This window comes from Somniosus microcephalus, unplaced genomic scaffold (assembly GCF_052327205.1).
Source record: "Somniosus microcephalus isolate GS21.2 unplaced genomic scaffold, FLI_Smic_1.0 scaffold39, whole genome shotgun sequence".
NCBI classification, from domain to species: Eukaryota; Metazoa; Chordata; class Chondrichthyes; order Squaliformes; family Somniosidae; genus Somniosus; species Somniosus microcephalus.
Window position 1 is genome coordinate 385,310 of NW_028225226.1, and position 22,210 is coordinate 407,519.

Here is a 22,210-nt window from a genome sequence, read left to right on the forward strand (position 1 = left end):
CAGGTGTGTATGGGGTTTCACAGTGTATCGGGATCCTGCCAGGTGTGTATGGGGTTTCACAGTATATCGGGATCCTGCCAGGTGTGTATGGGGTTTCACAGTGTATCAGGATCCTGCCAGGTGTGTATGGGGTTTCACAGTGTATCATGATCCTGCCAGGTGTGTATGGGATTTCACAGCTTATCAGGATCCTGCCAGATGTGTATGGGGTTTCACAGCTTATCAGGATCCTGCCAGATGTATATGGGGTTTCACAGTGTATCAGGATCCTGCCAGGTGTGTGTGGGGTTTCAGAGTGTATCAGGATCCTGCCAGGTGTGTATGGGGTTTCACAGTGTATCAGGATCTTGTCACGTGTGTATGGGTTTTCACAGTGTATCAGGATCCTGCCAGGTGTGTATGGGGTTTCACAGTGTATCAGGATCCTGCCAGGTGTGTATGGGGTTTCACAGTGTATCAGGATCCTGCCAGGTGTGTATGGGGTTTCACAGTGTATCAGGATCCTGCCAGGTGTGTGTGGGGTATAACAGTGTATCAGGATCCTGCCAGGTGTCATAGAGTCATAGAGTTTTACAGCACAGAAAGAGGCCCTTCGGCCCATCGTGTCTGCGCCGCCCATCCATCCCTGTCCAGTCTAATCCCATTTTCCAGCATTTGGTCCATAGCCTTGTATGCAATGGCATTTCAAGTGCTCATCCAAATGCTTCTTGAATGTTGTGAGGGTTCCTGCCTCCACCACCCTTTCAGGCATTGAGTTCCACATTCCAACCACCCTATGGGTGAAAAAGTTCCTCCTCAAATCCCCTCTAAATCTCCTGCCCCTTACCCTGAATCTATGCCCCCTTGTTATTGACCCCCCCACTAAGGGGAAAAGTTCCTCTTTATCTACCCTATCTATGCCCCTCATTATTTTGTACACCTCAATCAGGTCCCCCCTCAGCCTTCTCTGCTCCAAGGAAAACAACTCCAGCCTGTCCAGCCTCTGTTCATAGCTGAGGCGCTCCATCCCAGGTAACATCCTGGTGAATCTTCTCTGCACCCTCTCCAAAGCAATCACATCCTTCCTATAGTGAGGCGACCAGAACTGCACACAGTACTCCAGCTGTGGCCTCACCAGCGTTTTGTACAGCTCCATCATAACCTCCCTGCTCTTATATTCTATGCCTCGGCTAATGAAGTCAAGTATCCCATATGCCTTTTTAACCACCTTATCTACCTGCTCCGCTGCCTTCAGGGATCTATGTACATGTACACCAAGGTCCCTCTGACCCTCTGTACTTCCTAGGGTCCTACCACTCATTGTGTATTCCCTTGCCTTATTTGTCCGTCCAAAATGCATCACCTCGCACTTTTCAGGGTTAAATTCCATTTGCCACTTTTCCGCCCATCTGACCAACCCGTTTATATCGTCCTGTAGCCGGAGGCTTTTCTCCTCGCAATTTACCACCCCACCAATTTTCGTGTCATCTGCGAACTTACTGATCATACTTTTTACATTCTCATCCAAATCATTTATGTAGATCACAAACAATAAGGGACCCAGCACCGATCCCTGAGGTACCCCACTGGACACAGGCTTCCAGTCACAAAAGCAACCTTCGACCATCACCCTCTGCCTCCTGCCACTCAGCCAGTTTAGGATCCAACGCGCCAAGGCACCCTGGATCCCATGGGCTCTTACCTTCTTGACCAGTCTCCTATGCGGGACTTTGTCAAAAGCTTTACTGAAGTCCATGTAAACCACATCCACAGCATTTCCCTCATCCACCCCACAATACACAAGTGTGTATGGGGTATAACAGTGTATCAGGATCCTGCCAGGTGTGTATGGGGTTTCACAGTGTATCAGGATCCTGCCAGGTGTGTATGGGGTTTCACAGTGTATCAGGGTCCTGCCAGGTGTGTGTGGGGTATAACAGTGTATCAGGATCCTGCCAGGTATGTATGGGGTTTCACAGTGTATCAGGATCCTGCCAGGTGTGTATGGCGTTTCACAGTGTATCAGGATCCTGCCAGGTGTGTATGGGGTTTCACAGTGTATCAGGATCCTGCCTGGTGTGTATGGGGTATAATAATAATAAACTTTATTGTCATTGTTAGTGCACAAGTGCAGTACAACGAAACGTAGGCTTGCGGCTCCCGAGTGTGTACATTTGGAGACATTTAAACATACAACATTCATTTGGCTTGTAATACATTAACATAAACATTATAAAGTGCATTGGCAGATGTGCAGGCTTTAGAGTTTGTTTGTCGAGTTCAGTAGGATGACAGCCCTGGGAAAGAAGCTGTTCCTAAATCTGGTCGTTCGGGTGCGAATGCATCTGTAGCGTCTCCCAGATGGCAGGAGGGTGAACAGACTGTGGCTGGGGTGGGTAGGGTCTTTGATGATGGTCCGTGACCTCCGTAAACAGCGTTTCTGGTATATGTGCTCTATGGTCGGTAGCCGGGGTTTCACAGTGCATCAGGATCCTGCCAGGTGTGTATGGGGTTTCAGTGTATCAGGATCCTGCCAGGTGTGTATGGGGTTTCAGAGTGTATCAGGATCCTGCCAGGTGTGTATGGGGTTTCACAGTGTATCAGGATCCTGCCAGGTGTGTATGGGGTATAACAGTGTATCAGGATCCTGCCAGGTGTGTATGGGGTTTCACAGTGTATCAGGATCCTGCCAGGTGTGTATGGGGTTTCACAGTGTATCAGGATCCTGCCTGGTGTGTATGGGGTATAACAGTGTATCGGGATCCTGCCAGGTGTGTATGGGGTTTCGCAGTGTATCAGGATCCTGCCAGGTGTGTATGGGGTTTCACAGTGTATCAGGATCCTGCCAGGTGTGTATGGGGTATAACAGTGTATCAGGATCCTGCCAGGTGTGTATGGGGTTTCACAGTGTATCAGGATCCTGCCAGGTGTGTATGGGGTATAACAGTGTATCAGGATCCTGCCAGGTGTGTATGGGGTTTCACAGTGTATCAGGATCCTGCCTGGTGTGTATGGGGTATAACAGTGTATCAGGATCCTGCCAGGTGTGTATGGGGTTTCACAGTGTATCAGGATCCTGCCAGGTGTGTATGGGGTTTCACAGTGTATCAGGATCCTGCCAGGTGTGTATGGGGTTTCACAGTGTATCAGGATCCTGCCAGGTGTGTATGGGGTTTCACAGTGTATCAGGATCCTGCCTGGTGTGTATGGGGTATAACAGTGTATCAGGATCCTGCCAGGTGTGTATGGGGTATAACAGTGTATCAGGATCCTGCCTGGTGTGTATGGGGTATAACAGTGTATCAGGATCCTGCCAGGTGTGTGTGGCGTTTCACAGTGTATCAGGATCCTGCCAGGTGTGTATGGGGTTTCACAGTGTATCAGGATCCTGCCAGGTGTGTATGGGGTTTCACAGTGTATCAGGATCCTGCCTGGTGTGTATGGGGTTTCACAGTGTATCAGGATCCTGCCACGTCTATGTGTTGTGTGTTGCAATAACTGGAGCATACAAGACCCTTAAATTTAATAAATCAAAAATCGGCGTTAATTGTAAATTGAATCTATGCTGAACTTTTGTGGATTAATCAAGAATCCAAACAATGGTCAATTCTATTTCCTTAGCCTTTGAACTTCTCATTCCCAGCTTCTGACAATCTTTAAACAATCGGATCCAGTCAAATATTCGGATTTTCAGAAGTGAGATAAATGTATTGAAATCTCCACTTCATCACTTACCTTTCAGTTGACTGGGTACTTCGGATAAACCGTGTGCGATGTTCATGTAATCATATTGGTCAAAACCTGTTTAAATCAATGAGAGTTCATGAACTCAGATCTGTGTAATATTACAGTAAAATCTGCAGTGTTTGAATCTGAAATTGAATGCAGTGTCGGAGTTTACCGTACCACGTTCCTGTATTTCTTTCAGTATTTTTTCCAGCTTTGGCACCCCATGGCGCATTTTCACAAAGGATTCCCACATCACCCTTCGGGCCCGGTTTCCTTTCTCCATCACCAGATTTAGGAGAAGTTTGGAACTGTCCGCCCGGTTTCCCTTCTCCGCGAGATCAGTGACTTTCTGTAAAGAATAATAATGAATATATTGAGGAGCGAAGTGAAAGATAAACACGGAGAATGAGAAGGAAAGAATCTGCTCAGTGATGGGATCTCCTATTTCTTGAGCACAAAAAGTAATCACTGGGCCGGGTTCCGATCCATTCTGAACATGGGCTGAATATTCTGTAAGTATCTTGTTTCACTCATTAATGGCCAAGAAATTTAGAGTCATAGAGTCATACAGCACAGAAAGAGGCTCTTCGGCCCATCGCATCCGCACCAGCCATCAAGCCCTGTCTATTCTAATCCCAATTCCCAGCACTTGGTCCGTAGCCTAGTATGCTATGGCGTTTCAAGTACTCATCTAAATGCTTCTTGAATGTTGAGGGTTCCTGCCTCTACCACCCTTTCAGGCAGTGAGTTCCAGATTCCACCACCCTCTGGATGAAAAAGCTTTTCCTAAAATCCCCTCTAAACCTCCTGCCCCTTACCTTGAATCTATGCCCCCTTGTTATTGACCCCTCTACTAAGGGGAAAAGTTCCTTTCTATCTATGCCCCTCATAATTTTGTACACTTCAATCAGGTCCCCCCTCAGCCTTCTCTGCTCTAAGGAAAACAACCCCAGCCTGTCCAGTCTCTCATCATAGCTGAAGCACTCCAGCCCAGGTAACATCCTGGTAAATCTCCTCTGCACCCTCTTCAATGCAGTCACATCCTTCCTATAGTGTGGCGACCAGAACTGCACACAGTATTCCAGCTGTGGCCTAACTACCGTTTTGTACAGCTCCATTATAACCTCCCTGCTCTTATATTCTATGCCTCGGCTAATGAAGGCAAGTATCCCATATGCCTTTAAAACCACCTTATCTACCTGTCCTGCTGCCTTCAGGGATCTATGTACATGCACACCAAGGTCCCTCTGATCTTCTGTCCTTCCTAGGGTCCTACCATTCATTGTGTATTCCCTTGCCTTGTTAGTCCATCCAAAATACATCACCTCACACTTTTCAGGGTTAAATTCCATTTGCCACTGTTCCGCCCATCTGACCAACCCATCTATATCGTCCTGTAGCCTGAGGCTTCCCTCCTCGCTATTTACCACCCCACCAATTTTCGTGTCATCTGCGAACTTACTGATCATACCTCCTACATTCATATCTAAATCATTAATGTACACTACAAACAGCAAAGGACCCAACACCTATCCCTGCGGTACAACACTGGACACAGGCTTCCAGTCACAAAAACAACCTTCGACCATCACCCTCTGCCTCCTGCCACTAAGCCAATTTTGGATCCAATGTGCCAAGTTGCCCTGGATCCCATGGGCTCTTACCTTCTTGACCAGTCTCCCATGCCCGACTTTGTCAAAAGCCTTACTGAAGTCCATGTAGGCCACATCACCTGCACTACCCTCATCCACACACCTAGTCACCCCCTCGAAAAATGCATTCAAATTGGTCAGACATGATCTCCCCCTGATAAAGCCATGCTGACTATCCTTGATTAATCCTTGCCTCTCCAAGTGGAGACTGATTCTGTCCCTCAGAATTTTTCCAATAATTTCCCTACCACTGATGTTAGGCTCACTGGCCTGTAATTCCCTGGTTTATCCCTACTACCCTTCATGAATAATGGTACTACGTTAGCTGTTCTCCAGTCCTCTGACACCTCCCCTTTGGCCAGAGAGGTTCTAAAAATGTCAGAGCCCCTGCAATCTCCTCCCTTGCCTCACACAGCAGCCTGGGATACATCTTGTCAGGGCCTGGGGATTTATCCACTTTTAAGCCCGCTAAAACTGCTAGTACCTCCTCCCTCTCAATACTAATGTGTTCAAGTATATCACAACCCCCCGCCTGATTTCTATGCCTACATCGTCCTTCTCCATAGTGAACACAGATGGAGAATTGTCCAAATATGTCCATTCCACAAAGAGCAGGACAAATCCATCCCGGTCAATTACCGCCCTATCAGCCCGCTCGCAATCATCATCAAAGTGTTGGAAGGAGTTATCAACACTGCTAACAAGCAGCACTTAATCACAAAAAAGCTGCTTACCGAGGCTCAATTTAAGTTCCACCAGGACCAATCGACTCCAAGCAAGGACCAAAGAACTGAATTCCAGCTGTGAGGTGACAGTGACTGTGCTTCACATCAAGGCAGTATTCGACGTGTGTGGCACCATGGAGTGTGGTTGTTGGAGGCGAATCGTCTCAGCACCAGGACATCACTGCAGGAGTTCATCGGGATAGTGTTCGTCGTGTGTGGCACCATGGAGTGTGGTTGTTGGAGGCGAATCATCTCAGCATCAGGACATCACTGCAGGAGATCCTCGGGCAGTGTTCGACGTGTGTGGCACCATGGAGTGTAGTTATTGGAGGCGAATCGTCTCAGCACCAGGACATCACTGCAGGAGTTCATCGGGACAGTTTTCATCGTGTGTGGCACCATGGTGTGTGGTTATTGGAGGGGAATCGTCTTAGCACCAGGACATCACTGCAGGAGTTCCTCGGGGCAGTATTCGTCGTGTGTGGCACCATGGAGTGTGGTTATTGGAGGAGAATCGTCTTAGCACCAGGACATCACTGCAGGAGTTCCTCGGGGCAGTGTTTGACGTGTGTGGCACCATGGAGTGTGGTTATTGGAGGAGAATCGTCTCAGCACCAGGACATCACTGCAGGAGTTCCTCGGGGCAGTATTCGACGTGTGTGGCACCATGGAGTGTGGTTATTGGAGGAGAATCGTCTCAGCACCAGGACATCACTGCAGGAGTTCCTCGGGGCAGAGTCTTCAGACTAACCACTTCAGCTGCTTCGCCAATTACCTTCCCTCCATCATAAAGCCTGGAGTGGGGATGTTCTCTGATGATTGCAGTGTTCAGCTCCATTTTCAATTTGTCAGATAATGAAGCGGTTCATGCTCGCATGCAGCAAGTCCTGGACAAAAATCTAGGCTTGGGCAGACAAGTGGCAAGCAACATTCGCGTCCCACAAGTGTCAGGCAATGCCCATCTCCAACAAGAGAGTCCAACCATGTCCCTTTGTTATTAACTGGCATTGCCATCGTCAAATCCCTACCATTGACTAGCCACAAAAAAACTCGTGGCTGCTAGAGCAGGTAAGAGGCTGGGGATTCTGTGGCGAGTGGCTCAACTCCTGGCCACCCAGGAGCCTCTCCTGCACCTATAAGGTACAACTGCGGCGTGTGATGGAAAACTCTCCACTTGCCTGGATAGGTGCAGCTGCAACAACACTCAAGAAGCTCCACGCAATCCAGGACAGAGAAATACGCTTCATCAGCAGCCCACCCACCACCTTAAACATCCAATCCCTCCACCAACGGTGCACCATCAATGCAGTGTGTGCTATTTACAGAGAGAACTGCAGCAGTTCGCCAAGGTTCTTTGATAGCACCTCTCAAACCCGCGCCCTCTGCCACCTAGAAGGACAAGAGCAGCATCCGCATGGAAACACCGCCACCTCCAAGTTCCACTTCAAGTAACATACAATCCTGACTTGAACATGTATCGCCGTTCCTTCATCGTCAGTGTAAATTAAAGCCAAAACGCCCAGCACCCTCTACAGAGGGAACAGGAGAAGCGACTGTATGCTTCCTTAACCAATCAGTTTGAAGAATCTTTACGCAAAGTCTGAACCAGGAAGTCTTAGTTAGAATATAGAATGCAATGTCAAATCACCTGCAGAAAGTGAAATAAAGAGAGGGAAAGAAAGATTGGATTCAGAATGCATCTCACTGAAACATACAACATTCTTACAGGGCTTGACAGTGTAGATGCAGGGAGGATGTTTCCCCCTGGCTGGGGAGTCTGCAACCAGGGGTCACAGTCTTAGAAAAAAGGGTCGGCCATTTAGGACTGTGGTAAGGAGAAATTTCTTCACTCAGAGGGTGGTGAATCTTTGGAATTCTCTACCCCAGAGGGCTGTGGAGGCTCAGTCGTTGAGTATATTCAAGACAGAGATCGATAGATTTTTGAATATTAAGGGAATCAAGGGACATGGGGATATTGCAGGAAAGGGGAGATGAGATAGATCAGCAATGATCTTACTGAATGGCAGAGCAGGCTCAAAGGGATAAATGGCCTACTTGTGCTAATATTTCTTATCCTCTTATGTTCAGAGGGAGCGAAAAAAGAGTCAGATAGAAAAGATACAAACATTATTGAATTTTTGTTTATACAGCTCAACAATAATTAAAATCCAAAGGAATGAGACTCCACACTTGTAAAAGTTAATTTTCTGCACCAGAGAGGTTGCTTGGCATTAGTTAAGACTGATCACGCTGTTAAACAAATAATTACACTGGAATAGGCAAGCCCCGACTTTTCCTGGTGAGTTTCCTGTGTATCTATCAGGTAAGTACAGTCATTTTACGCCGTTCCATGCATTTCAATGGCGAGTCTCTCGGCGAGATACCATCCTCGTGCAGCTTTGGGAGCAGCAGGGCAACTCGGACAGGACCTTCACCATTTTCGTGTTTAACTCCGCATGTGCAGTCGTCGGAAGTTACTGTCCAATTTACACTTTAATAAGTGAGCGCTGTTAGCCCCATCGTTATTTCTACCGCAAAATCTGTCCTATTGCGAAAATATGAAACTACCAGTCACTCACCCAGTGAAAAAAATGGTGCAGAAACCAAACCATTAAAGTGAGTGGACGGAATGTTACAGACTGAGAAATCTCAATTTCCTCATGTTCCCCCCTGGGGAGTGACGTCCCACACCAAGAGCACAGGGGCAGGTAATTACAGACTGAGAAATCTCAATTTCCTCATGTTCCCCCCTGGGGAGTGACGTTCCACACCAAGAGCACAGGGGCAGGTAATTACAGACTGAGAAATCTCAATTTCCTCATGTTCCCCCCTGGGGAGTGACGTTCCACACCAAGAGCACAGGGGCAGGTAATTACAGACTGAGAAATCTCAATTTCCTCATGTTCCCCCCTGGGGAGTGACGTTCCACACCAAGAGCACAGGGGCAGGTAATTTAACCAGTTATGTCCAGGTTTGGACACTCCATGTTTAGGATGTAAAAGCAATGGAAAAACTGGCGTGTAATTGCACTAGGATGTTCCCAGGGATGTGGAGTTACTGTCAGAGAGTGCGATTTGAGAACATTGGGCTCATTCCACTAGAGGTGAGCAGATTAAGTGAGGAGTTGCTGCAAGTCTTCAGATTTGGAATAGCTAAGATCAAAAAAGTTACTGATAGTTTCCACTGATTGCCCAGCAGGTACATATTTAGGCTAATTTGAAGAATTGAGGTGAAGGTTGATAAATGTATTTACACATGAGGTGGTAAGAAAGAAAGCATAATTCAACCACAGACTATTGTGGAAGCAAGTCAACATTTTTTTGATAAAATCTATTTCTATTGCTGCGTGGATAGAAGGTAATGCTGGAGTATGGGGGCTGAACAGAAGAATACACCTGGACTAATTGGAATTCTAAACATTATGCGGTCAGCAGGAGGTTGGGATTAGACTAGGTGGGATATTAACGGTAATGGGTAGTGAGCAGGAGGTTGGGATTAGACTCGGTGGGATATTAACAGTAATGGGTAGTGAGCAGGAGGTTGGGATTAGACTAGGTGGGATATTAACGGTAATGGATAGTGAGCAGGCGGTTGGGATTAGACTAGGTGGATATTAACGGTAATGGGTAGTGAGCAGGAGGTTGGAATTAGACTAGGTGGGATATTAACGGTAAATGGGTAGTGAGCAGGAGGTTGGGATTAGACTAGGTGGGATATTAACAGTAATGGGTAGTGAGCAGGATGCTGGGATTAGACTCGGTGGGATATTAACGGTAATGGGTAGTGAGCAGGAGGTTCGGATTAGACTAGGTGGGATATTAACAGTAATGGGTAGTGAGCAGGAGGTTGGGATTAGACTAGGTGGGATATTAACGGTAATGGGTAGTGAGCAGGAGGTTCGGATTAGACTAGGTGGGATATTAACAGTAATGGGTAGTGAGCAGGAGGTTGGGATTAGACTAGGTGGGATATTAACAGTAATGGGTAGTGAGCAGGAGGTTGGGATTAGACTAGGTGGGATATTAACGGTAATGGGTAGTGAGCAGGAGGTTGGGATTAGACTAGGTGGGATATTAACGGTAATGGGTAGTGAGCAGGAGGTTGGGATTAGACTAGGTGGGATATTAACAGTAATGCGTAGTGAGCAGGAGGTTGGGATGAGAGTAAGTTTCCCAGATTATTAACTTGGAAATGTGGTCGCAGATCAACCGTCCATTATACACCCTGCCCGATTATAATTTCCATTTAGTTCTGTTTCATTACAGGTAATTGATAGAACATTACAGGCTGCTTGCTGTAATTTCCTGAAGTGCTGTCCCGGGGAGTGACGCTCCACGACAGGTTCTAGCGCTCGTATTGAGTCTCTTGCCGAAGTTGGAATTGACTCCTGGTGATGCAGGGGGAGGAAAAACCTGCACTGCCTTGGGTTTTCAATTCCCATTTTTTGGGCGTTAAGATTTCTTGTTCGGGTCTCTACATTTTAACCATTTTACCATTTTGTTTTTGTTCTTGAAATACCTCTCATTTACTCTACAGGTGATTTTTGTCATCTCCCAGTTCCTTAATTTACGTTAAGTCGTTTGCAAGTCAGTAAACTCATGACCTTCCCTCTAACACGATAGCAAAATACTGCTGTCTGTTGCCTCTGGTCTCTCCTTTTCCCAGTCCCACTAAAACTGTTTCCCTTTGTTTTCAGTCCACAAAGAGTTATACCCAAACCGTTCCCCTGTCCCTTGTACAGATAGGGATGGATCCGCTGGGTATTTTCACCTCTTTGTATCGTTTCAGATTCACGATGGCCCAGAAATTCGGGTCGGGGGCTTCCCGCGGGTGCAAGCCCCCGACCTGCACTTACCTAGCGCGCCGACCGTTGAGCTGTGGGCCCGTGTGGGATTCCGATCCTGGGCCTCCTCCAACTGTCGGCGCGCAGTGCTTGCGTATCCCAGGGGCGCAGTTAGTTTGATGCGTCCCCTGGGATCACGTGGGCCATGGGGAGCAGGGTATGCATCATTCATAAGTTTGACAGGAAGAGCTGTCAAAACTTATAAATACTACGGGCCCCAAAACATCACTAAATCTTCAAATAAATTTTTAAAAAATCACATTTTTTAAATAAACTATAAATTACATGAAATAACTTTTATACAATAATTTAAATTTGAAAAAATAATTTTATTTTCTAACGGGGCTAAAAATAAACTTACCTTGCTTTAAAGTATTTAAAAATAATAAACCTGTGGAAAAAATGTTTTAATTTTAATTAATTCACCACTTACCTTGTAAAAAAACAGGCCTTACGCCTGCTTTTTAAATGTGTAACTTCTGGAGACTTACCCTCCCGGGAAAACCTGCAAAAAGAACACAAGTTCGATGCGCACGCACAGCCTCTCCTGCGCACGTGTTCGACCTCTTAACCCCATCTTTCAGGGGAACAGAAGTGCCGGTTTCCCGTGCATGCAGGAAACCGGCACTTCCATTGGGCCTACGGGTGAATACCCCGTGCGTAGTCACCCGTGGAGACCCGAATTTCTGGGCCTTATAAATATTTTCCGTTTTATCCATTTCTTTCCTATTTGACATGTTTCTCTTATGTAACATTCTGTGATTCTAAGTTCTGATATCCTGTCAGTTCTGTGATGTTTAAATATTCCAAACTCATTCTGTGTGCCTCCCACTCACCCGATGTTCTTGTCCACTGAAATGCCTCTCGTATGTTAACAACGAGCTGACTCCGTCCACCCCTCCTTCAATCGCCTGTTCCAGTCTGTCCCGGTAGAATTTCGTGAACTGGAACAGCTGGTAATCGTCGCACTTTGTCAAGAACTCAGTGATTGTAGAGTCCGGATCTGTGAACACAAATGGAGAAAACTAAACACATTATCCACTTTCTACCCAGGCGGCTACATTTCATCGTATACCAAACGGCTGCAGCTTCCTGTGAGCCACATTATCGATCACCTTCTGATAACACTTTCACACCGCATGGGCAACATTCCAAAACCCTGTATAGTCACATCTCCACAAAACTGCATCTTAATGTGTTGGGAGATTGGGCACATGACTGGCAAATGATGTTTAGCTTGGATCAGTGCCATGTTATGCCTGTGGGCAGGGCGAGTGCTCAACATTCATACACCCTTCATGGCATTAAATAAGGGGAAGAAAGGAAGATCCGGGCATTCTAGTACATACATCTCTAAAAGTACAGGAGCAATGCCGTGAAGCGATAGTTAGAACAAAGGGGTATTAGGGTGCATTCATAGGACAGTTGGGTACAAGACAACCTATTTTCTCTTAGTACAAGACCTTGGTAAAGGCCTCACTTGCAATACTGTGTCCAGTTTTGGTCTCCTCACATGGTGGGTGAGATTGAGGCTTTTAAACTGTTGCAGAGGAGGGACATTAGACTAATTTCCAGTACAGGAAACTTTGTGCTATCCGGAAGTTGAATGTCCAGCAACTTTGATCTAATGGCAGAAATCAGCAGCTGTTTTGGTTAGGTGTTTTTTTTCTCCTAGCATTCTTTTCACAGGCAGGCTCTGGAAAGCGTCTTTGTCGCTTAGTAACAGCTTCAGAGACGCTTCCAAGCTACTGGGCCGAGTGTTTACAAGCTGTTGCTGAGCAACAGTGTTTGTGGTCAGACACGGCAGGCTCTAGAAAGCGTCTCTGTATCTTAGCAACAGCTTCAGAGACGCTTCCAAGCCACGGGCCGAGTGTTTACAAGCTGTTGCTGAGCAACAGTGTTTGTGGTCAGATACAGCAGGCTCTAGAAAGCGTCTCTGTATCTTAGCAACAGCTTCAGAGACGCTTCCAAGCCACGGGCCGAGTGTTTACAAGCTGTTGCTGAGCAACAGTGTTTGTGGTCAGATACTGCGATGAAAAGCTCCTATCTGATAACATTGACGCTGGTCTATCCGGAGCTTTTAAAAAAACGGCAGTAGCTCGGTCCCATGGGTGCCGGATAGCACAAAGTTTCCTGTATAAAGCAGCTTAGTTATCAAGATAGGCTAAGAGTTTGGACTCTATACTTTAGAGAAGCAAAGACTTAGCGGTGATCTGATTGAGGTTTATAAGATGATGGAGGGAATCGATTGTGTTCCATTTGACACTTTGTTCCAATTACATAGCTTACGGAGGGCCGGGGTCACAATTTTAAGTTGTGCAAGGCCAGATTTAAGTTAGGTGTCAGGAGGTGGTTCTTTTCCCAGAGGATAGTCGACCTCTGGAACAGGATACCTTCTCTGGCGGTGGACAGTGACTCGGTGAACTCCTTCAGGCAAGAGCTGGACCTGTTCCTGTTCGGTGCGGACATCACCTCTTACAACAGGAAGACACTTCCGGGAATTCAGTGTAAGATTCATCTGCTGGACTAGTTTCAATTGCCTAGAGGGTCGGAGAGGAATTTCCCCTATTTTAATCCCCCAAATTGGCCTGTGTTTTTACCTGTTTTTTTTCACCTCACCCATGGTTTGGTTTGGGATGGCTAGAACAAAGTATGGCAAAGCATCGCAATTGCCTGGGAGAGTCTGGATGGACCAATGGATCTTTACCTGTCCGTCATTGTTCGTAAAATTGTCATATACGACTTTTCTACATCCAATCCGTTCCAGCCTCCCCTCAGCATACTCTTTCTCGCTAAATGCTCACTAATTCGACCTGGATTAACAGATTTGGTGGAGTTTCTATACAATGGTCTCTGGTTACCAGGTTAATCCACTCTCCACATTAGAACAGAATCATCACTTGGGCTTCTTCAGTACACCAGTATATTTTTGATATTAAACGTGGGTTGAAATGCTGGGGGCAGTCCCTCCTATTGCCTCTCTGACTTCCTCTAACAGTCTGGGCTGCATTATTTCTGAGCCCAGTGACTTCTCCACCTTGGCTATTTTACTCAGATCCAAATCCTTCTCTACAGTGATCTCTAACTATGGACCCACATTCTCCTCCAGTACATCAACATTCTCACTTCAACCATCATTTTTAGAAAGTTAAGGAAATATTTGGTATCTCCCCAAAATTGCATCCTTCACAGCTAGTTTCCCCAGTCCCACCTTTATCTCAGCTCCACTGCTCGCTGACCTGTAAAACCCACTGAGAATTGTGCTAACTCCCTTCCTATTGCTGAACTGTGTACATATGGATTCCATCTTAGCATAGCTCCCTGGAACACCCTTATCTTCTAAGCCTCTCCGCCTCGCTCTCTTGCTCGCTCTCCTCCTTTCGACGTTCCTTAAACTTTACCTCTTTGAGCAAGCTTTTGCTCACCTGTCCTAATATCACCTTATGTGACTCGGTGTCAAACTTTGATTGCTAACACTCCTGTGAGGCACCTTGAGACGTTTTACTACTTTAAAGGTGCTATATAAACGTAAGTGTGTCCATGTTGTTGTTCTAAGCTGTCATCGAATGCTTTATTAATACTGGCAGTCACAAACTTTCACTCTTCCCTCAAAATGTTATCACCAGGAACATCTCCCTCTGAGTCCTGTGAAAACCAAGGCCCTGTCTTATAGATACCTGATCACATATCTCATACTTCTGAATGTTTGGAATGATTTGTACACACACACAACACTCAATACTAGCTCCAACACTGGGAATGTTGACTTGTCCCAGTTTCTTTTTTTTTTTTTAAAAACCAAGTGAATTTGTTTCTCACTATTTCAAATCCTCCTTCCTTTTTCTTGCTAATACCTTTTTCACTATTTCTTAAATCTTCTGTTTCAGCTCCTACATTTTTATTAATTCCGCTCTCTTGTCTCCGATCCGGATATTTCCCAATCTCCAGTCACATCCCGATACCCTCCCACTGCTCCATTCACCTTTTCTGTAAAACCGTTATTGTTGGTCGGTACAGATGGCGGCCGTCGCTTCCCTTCCATCGGAACTCACTAACACCCCAAGAACGTGAACACTTCCCTCCTGCTCCAGCCCTGCAGCCGCACATTGACCAGCCTCATATTTCCCGCCTTAAGCAGCCCAGTGCAAAACAATCCGGAGCTCAACAGCTTGAGGCCTGGTTTCTTAGTTTAGTGCCTCAGTCTCAATAGTCCCTCTAGAAACGTATTTCTATCCGTGTTACGGGTTCTGAACATGGCTATTTTCTGCTCTCCTTTCCTTCCCAGAGGTGGCCCCACCTGTTCCAGGATGTTATTCCCTCTGGCACCAGGAAGGCAACTAACCATTCGGGGCATGCTCAGGGCCGCAGATGAGGTTGTTTATTCCCCTGACTATACAATCTGCCACCAGTACCGCTCTCCTATTCCTGGGCCCCACCTACCTCTCACTCTCACCCTGCTGGGTGGCCTCCTGCTCTCTGGAGTCACACTGTTTGCTCAGGAAAACCCTCCTCTGATCACTCTCTCCACCTTACAGTCCCCAATACCAGGCATCCATTGGACAGTTTCAGTACTCAGAGACTGCCTCCACCCGAGACTGCAGTGACCCTCTAGATGGTCACTCGTTTCCCTCTTCGTACTCAGCCCCTGTCCTGTTCCCTCGACCTGTGAGAGCTGCAGGTTCTTGAACTAGTTCTGGACATTTTATCAGGACAGCAATTGTATTTGAAGTATTTTGTGAACCTACCTGTGTCCATTCTCATTCTTTTTGAAGATGTTGGATCTTCTTCCCTGTTTGGACCTTCGGCCATGGCGGTGACAGGCGTTCCCAGGCTCTGATGCTCTGTAACAAATATATTAATAGGAGGGTTCGAGGGAAATATTAAAATGATGAGGAGAACGTTGCCTTGTTAAACATGATATCAAGGCCCTCCTCCCTCAACAGTGCAGCAGCTGGCAGCTCTGGGATCTCAGAAAACACCATGAATATACAAATGGTAGATGTGACTGCTGTTTTACAATCATAATTCTCCATTTGTGCGTGAGCCCGCGCACGTGTGTCCATTGAAACTATCAATCAGCGGTCTTTCCTTTCCCCACTGTGGAAATGTCAAAGCGATTCAGTTAATTCAGTACCAGTTTGAGACTTAATGAAACGGCAACGTACTGAATTTTATAAACGCTGCCACTAGTGTAATAAACACACAACAGCAACAGAGGGGCAGGGAGAATGTATGAGAAATGATTAGTGGTAACATAATAGGGAACACGAACGCCTTTTATAAACATATAAAGCGTGAAAGAATAGTCCAAGGAAAGGTGGGGCCGATTAAGGGCCAAAAAGGCAATCATCTTGTGGAAGCAGAGGACACAGCTGAGGTAATAAATTAGCACTTTGCCTCCGCATTCACTAAAGCAGAGGATGCTGCCAATCGTACAGTGAAGGAGGAGGTGGTAGAGAAATTGGACAGGGTATAAATCGATTAGGACGATGTATTAAAACGGTTGATTGGGCTCAAAGCAGAAATGTCACCCGCTCTGCCACAATCTTCCAATCCTTGGATCTGAGAAAGGTGCCAGAGGACTGGAGGGCTGCAAACATTACTTCATTGTTCAAAAAAGGAGAGAGTGATGAACCAAATAACCACAGGCAACTCAGCTTAACATCGGTGTTGATGAAACTCCTCGGGACAACATTTCCAAAACAAAATTAACCGTCACTTGGAAGAGCATGGGTTAACTAGTGACAGCCAAAATGGATTTGTTTTAAAAGGCAAATCAAATCTGGCTGACTTGAATGAACGAATCGATGAAATAGGAGGGTTGATGAAGGTGGTGCAGCTGATGTTCTGTATATGGACTTTCAGAAGGCCTTTGATAAAGTACCTCATAATAGACTGGTTAACAAAATTGGAGCCAATGATATTAAAGGAGCAGTGGCAGCGTGGATACTAAATTGGTGAAGGGACAGAAAACAGACAGTAGTTGTGAACCGATATTGTTCACACTGGAGGGAAGTATACAGTGTCCCCAGGGGGCGGGATTAGGACCACTGCTCTTTTTGATATATTTCAATGACATGGACTTGGGTATACAGGGCATAAGTTAAAAGTTTGTCGATGACACGAATCTCGGAAAAGTCGTAAACCGCGAGGAGGATAGCAGAAGACTTCAGGAGGAAATCGAGACACTGGTGAAATGGGCTGACACATGGCAGGTGAAATTTAATGCAGAGAAGTGTGAAATGCTGCATTATGGAAGGAAGAATGAGGCGATGCAATTTAAACCAACTGGTACAATTTAAAGAGGTTGCAGGAACAGAAGTACTTTGGGGTATAGATACAGAAATCTTTGACATAGAAACATCGATGATAGGAGGAGTAGGCCATTCGGCCCCTCGAGCCTGCTCCGCTATTCAATGAGATCATGGCTGATCAACCAAATTCAGTACCCTGTCCCTGCCTTCTCCCCATATCCCTTGATCCCTTTAGCCTTAAGAAATATATCGAACTCCTTCTTGAATATATTTAATGAATTGACCTCAACTGCCTTCTGTGGTAGAGAATTCCACAGGTTCACCACTCTCTGGGTGAAGAAATTCCTCATCTCTGTCCTAAATGGCTTACCCCTTATCCTTAGACTGTGACCCCTGGTTCTGGACTCCCCGACCATCGGGAACACCCTTCCTGCATCAAGTCTGTCCAGTCCTGTCAGAATTTTATAAGTTTCAATGAGGTGGCAGGGCATGGCGATACGGCTTTTAGAAACATATATGGGAACATTGGCTTTATAAATAGAGGCCCAGGAACATAGGAACAGGAGTAGGCCACTCACTCGTTCTAGCTTGTTCCGCCATTCAATTCGATCATGGCTCCATCTCCCCGCCTTGGTTCCATAACCCTAAATACCATTGCCTAACACAAATCTATCAATGACAGTTTTGTCATTTTCAATTGACCGAAACTCAACAGCTTTTTGAGGGCGAGTGTTCCAGATTTCCACTACACTGTGTCTGAAGAAGTGCTTTCTAACATCACCCCTGAACGGCCTCGTTCTGCCTTTAAGGTTATGCCCCCTTTTTCTGGACTGGTCCATCAAAGGACATAGTTTAACTCTCTGTCCTAGCAATTCCTTTGATCATCTTAAACACCTCAATTAGATCACCCCTTAACTTTGTATAATCAAGGGAATAAAAGCTTCGTCTGTGCAATCTATCCTCATAATTTAAAGCTTTTAGTCCCGGTATCGTTCTGGTGAATCTGAGCTGCACCACCTCCAAAGCCAAGATATTGTTCCCAAGGTGCGGTTCTCTAAATGGGTCTAACCAGAGCTCTGTACAGCTGGAACAGAACTTCTACCCCTTTGTATTCCAGCCCTCGCGATAAAGCCCAACATTCCATCAGACTTTTACTTATTTTGGTGCCCATCAACTAGCTTCTAGTGATTTCTGTACTTGGCCCCCAAGTTCTCTCTGATCATCCATAGTTCCTAACTTCTAACCATTTAGAAAATTCTCTGATCTATCCTTTTTAGGTCCAACGTGAATGAGCTCATTTTTCCTGAAGTGAGGGGAGTGTGACAAACTCGCTCAATCCATTCCAGGAGGATGGGTTCTCCGGCATTCTGAATGTTATTTAATATTGGTGTCGCGAGTCTAACGCCCTTGAATGTAAGTGGATACGGTGTCAAGATGTAATTAGAGTGGGAGGAGGCTCCCGTGGAGTATAAACACAGCATAGACCACTAGAGCCGAATGGACTGTTTCTCTGCTGCAGTATCGATGTAAATCTAATCTGCCCTGAACAGTCACAAACTCCAATCTCTGTGACTGTGACCATGGTGTGTAACCCTTCCTTGTCCATCATTCACCTTCCAACAGCATTCGATATATTCTCATCTGGTATCCTTTTCTATGTTCCACGTCTCCATTGTCCATCCCATAAAACTTTTTTTTATTTTTTATTCGCTAATGGCAGCTGGCGTCGCTGGCAAGGCCAGCATTTATTGCCCATCCCTAATTGCCCTTGAAGGTGGTGGTGAGCCACCTTCTTGAACCGCTGCAGTCCTTATAGTGAAGGTACTCCCACAGTGCTGTTAGGTAGGGAGTTCCAGGATTTTGACCCAGCGATGATGAAGAATCGGTGATATACTTCTAAGTCAGGATGGTGTGTGACTTGGAGGGGAACTTGGAGGTGGTCTTGGAGGTGGTGGTGTTCCCATGCGCCTGCTGCCCTTGTCCCTTCTAGGTGGAAGAGGTCACGGGTTTGCGAGGTGCTGCCGAAGAAGCCTTGGTGAGTTGCTGCAGTGCATCTTGTAGATGGTACACACTGCAGCCACGGTACGCCGGTGGTGGAGGGAGTGAATGTTTAAGGTGGTGGATGGGGTGCCAATCAAACGGCTTCTTTGTCCTGGATGGTGTTGAGCTTATTTAGTGTAGTTGGAGCTGCACTCATCCAGGCAAGTGGAGAGTATTCCATTACACTCCTTACTTGTGCCTTGTAGATGGTGGAAAGGCTTTGGGCAGTCAGGAGGTGAGACACTCGCCGCAGAATACCCAGCCTCTGACCCGCTCTTGTTGCCACAGTATTTATGTGGCTGGTCCAGTTTAAGTTTCTGGTCAATGGTAAGCCCCAGGATGCTGATGGTGGGGGATTCTGTGATGGTAATGCCATTGAATGTCAAGGGGTGGTGATTAGACTCTCGCTTGTTGGAGATAGTCATTGCCTGGCACTTCTGTGGTGCGAATGTTACCTGCCACTTATAAGCCCAAGCCTGAACGTCGTCCAGGTCTTGTTGCATGCGGGCATGGACTGCTTCATTATCGGAGGAGTTGCGAATGGCGCTGAACACTGTGCAGTCATCAGCGAACATCCCCATTTCTGACCTTATGTTGCAGGGAAGGACATTGATGAAGCAGCTGAAGGTGGTTGGGCCTAGGACACTGCCCTGAGGAACTCCTGCAGTGATATCCTGGGGCTGTGATGATTGACCTTCAACCACCACAACCATCTTCCTTTGTGCTAGGTATAACTCCAGCCAGTGGAGCGTTTCCCCCCCCCACCCCGATTCACATTGTCTTCAGTTTTACTAGGGCTTCTTGGTGCTACACTTGGTCAAATGCTGCCCTGATGTCAAGGGTAGTCACTCTCACCCCCCCTCACCTCTGGAATTCAGCTCTGTTGTCCATGTTTGGACCAAGGCTGTAATGAGGTCGGGAGCTGAGTGGTCCTGGTGGAACCCAAACTGGGCATCACTGACCAGGTTATTGGTGAATAAGTGCCTCTTGATAGCACTGTCGACGACACCTTCCATCACTTTGCTGATCATTGAGGGTAGACTGATGGGGCGGTAATTGGCCAGGTTGGATTTGTCCTGCTTTTAGTGGACCGGGCACACCTGGGCAGTTTTCCACATTGTCGGATAGATGCCAGTGTTGTAGCTGTACTGGAACAGCTTGGCTAGAGGCACGGCTAGTTCTGGAGCACAAGTCTTCAGCACGACAGCTGGGATGTTGTCGGGGCCCATACCCTTTCCTGTATCCAGTGCAGGCAGCCATTTCTTGATATCACGTGTGAATGGTATGTTTAAATCTGAGACACTGATTGGGTACAAGGAGGGAACAGAATTCCTGGCAGGGGCCAAAGACCATGTCTTGGGTCTTACCAATGTTTAATTGGAGAAATGTGCAGCTAATCACAGATGGATGTTGGATAAGCAGCGTGAGAAAGCAGAGTCAGTGGCGGGTTCGAGAGAGCTGGTGGAGATGTGGAGCAGAGTGGGGTCAGGGTACATGTGAAAGCTGACCACTTGTCTTCGGCTGTCTCCAAGGGGTAGCACGGAGATGAGAAACAGGAGGGGGCGAGGGGCGATCAATGGGGGACTCCAGTGTTAACAGTGCGGGAGCGGGAAGAGAAGCCATTGATGGAGATTCTCTGGCTACGACTGGGTAGGTAAAAGTGGAACCAAGTGAGGGCAGTCCCACTGAGCTGGACAACGGGGGAGAGGCCTTGGAGGATGTCGTGCTCGACCGTGTCAAAGACGGCAGAGGTCGAGAAGAATGAGGAGGGATCATTTACCATGGTCACAGTCTCAGAATGTGTCGATTGGGACTTTGGTTGCTGCCATTTCAGTGCTGTGGCAGGAGCAGAAACCTGATTGGAGAGATTCAAACATGAGGCTGTGAAAAAGATGGGCAGAAATTCAGGAGGTGGCAAAACACTGAGGAAAGGGAGGCTGGAGATGGAGATGCACCTGCCTGACTCTTCACCCACGTGTCAAACGGGACGAGTCTCTGATCAAACCCTCTTCTGTGAAATACACAAACCTTATCTGTGATTCAATGTTATAGAAACAGTTAAACTCATTTCACTTTTACAGAATATTCCACGTGCTCTGGCTGGGCGACTGGAATCTCCCAGTTCCACCGGAGGAGTTTGCTTGTTGCAGGTTACAGAATTAGAGCAAAGCTTCTGATGTTCTCTTTATACCAAACTGTCTCAGAAAATGCAGCATCGTCACCTCCTGTTTTACATGGAATTAACAGCAGAGAAACAAGCTATTCAGCCCAAGTGGTCTGTGCCACTTGATGGTCCACACGAGCCTGCTGCCAGCACTCTTCATCTAACCCCATCAGCATAACCTGAGATTCCTTTCTCCCTCATGCATTTATAATGGGGAACAAAGAAATGGAAGACCAATTAAATACATACTTTGGTTCTGTCTTCACAAAGGAGGACACATTGAAACGTATAAAATTCTAACAAGACTAGACAGACTAGATGCAGGAAGGAAGTTCCCGATGGTGGGGGAGTCAAGAACCAGGGGTCACAGTCTAAGGATAAGGGGTAAGCCATTTAGGACTGAGATGAGGAGGAATTTCTTCACCCAGAGAGTGGTGAACATGTGGAATTCTCTACCACAGAAGGCAGTTGAGGCCAATTCATTAAATATATTCAAGGAGTTAGATATAGTTCTAAAGGCTAAAGGGATCAAGGGATATGGGGAGAAGGCAGGGACAGTGTACTGAAATTGGATGATCATCCATGATCCAATTGAACGGCGGAGCAGGCTCGAGGGGCCGAATGGCCTTCTCCTGCTCCTATCTTCTATGTTTCTATCAAACACCTCATTCAATGCATATTTTACTTGCAGCGAGGCTCAGCAACATGGAACTTACCTTCTGACCGATCCTGTACAATTCAAGTGATGTTGTTCCTCTGTCCCCCCACGGGCACAGCACCCCCTCCCCCAAACTGGCTCAGCCCCCCGCCACCTCACTGACCCA

At 46.7% G+C, this 22,210-nt stretch overlaps 1 protein-coding gene across 1 annotated transcript in view; it reads right to left on the bottom strand.

Annotated features, from left to right (window-relative positions):
* Positions 1–22,210, bottom strand: part of LOC147083699 (NACHT, LRR and PYD domains-containing protein 3-like) — a 56,102-nt gene that overhangs the window by 28,670 nt on the left and 5,222 nt on the right. Inside the window, exons 3-6 of the mRNA XM_085980113.1 lie at positions 15,674–15,769; positions 11,765–11,931; positions 3,886–4,057; positions 3,715–3,780 (exon numbers count right to left, since the gene is read on the bottom strand). Coding sequence (XP_085836239.1) covers positions 3,715–3,780; positions 3,886–4,057; positions 11,765–11,931; positions 15,674–15,737 — 469 coding nt within the window. The 5' untranslated portion in view covers positions 15,738–15,769. The remainder of the gene's footprint in view (positions 1–3,714; positions 3,781–3,885; positions 4,058–11,764; positions 11,932–15,673; positions 15,770–22,210) is intronic.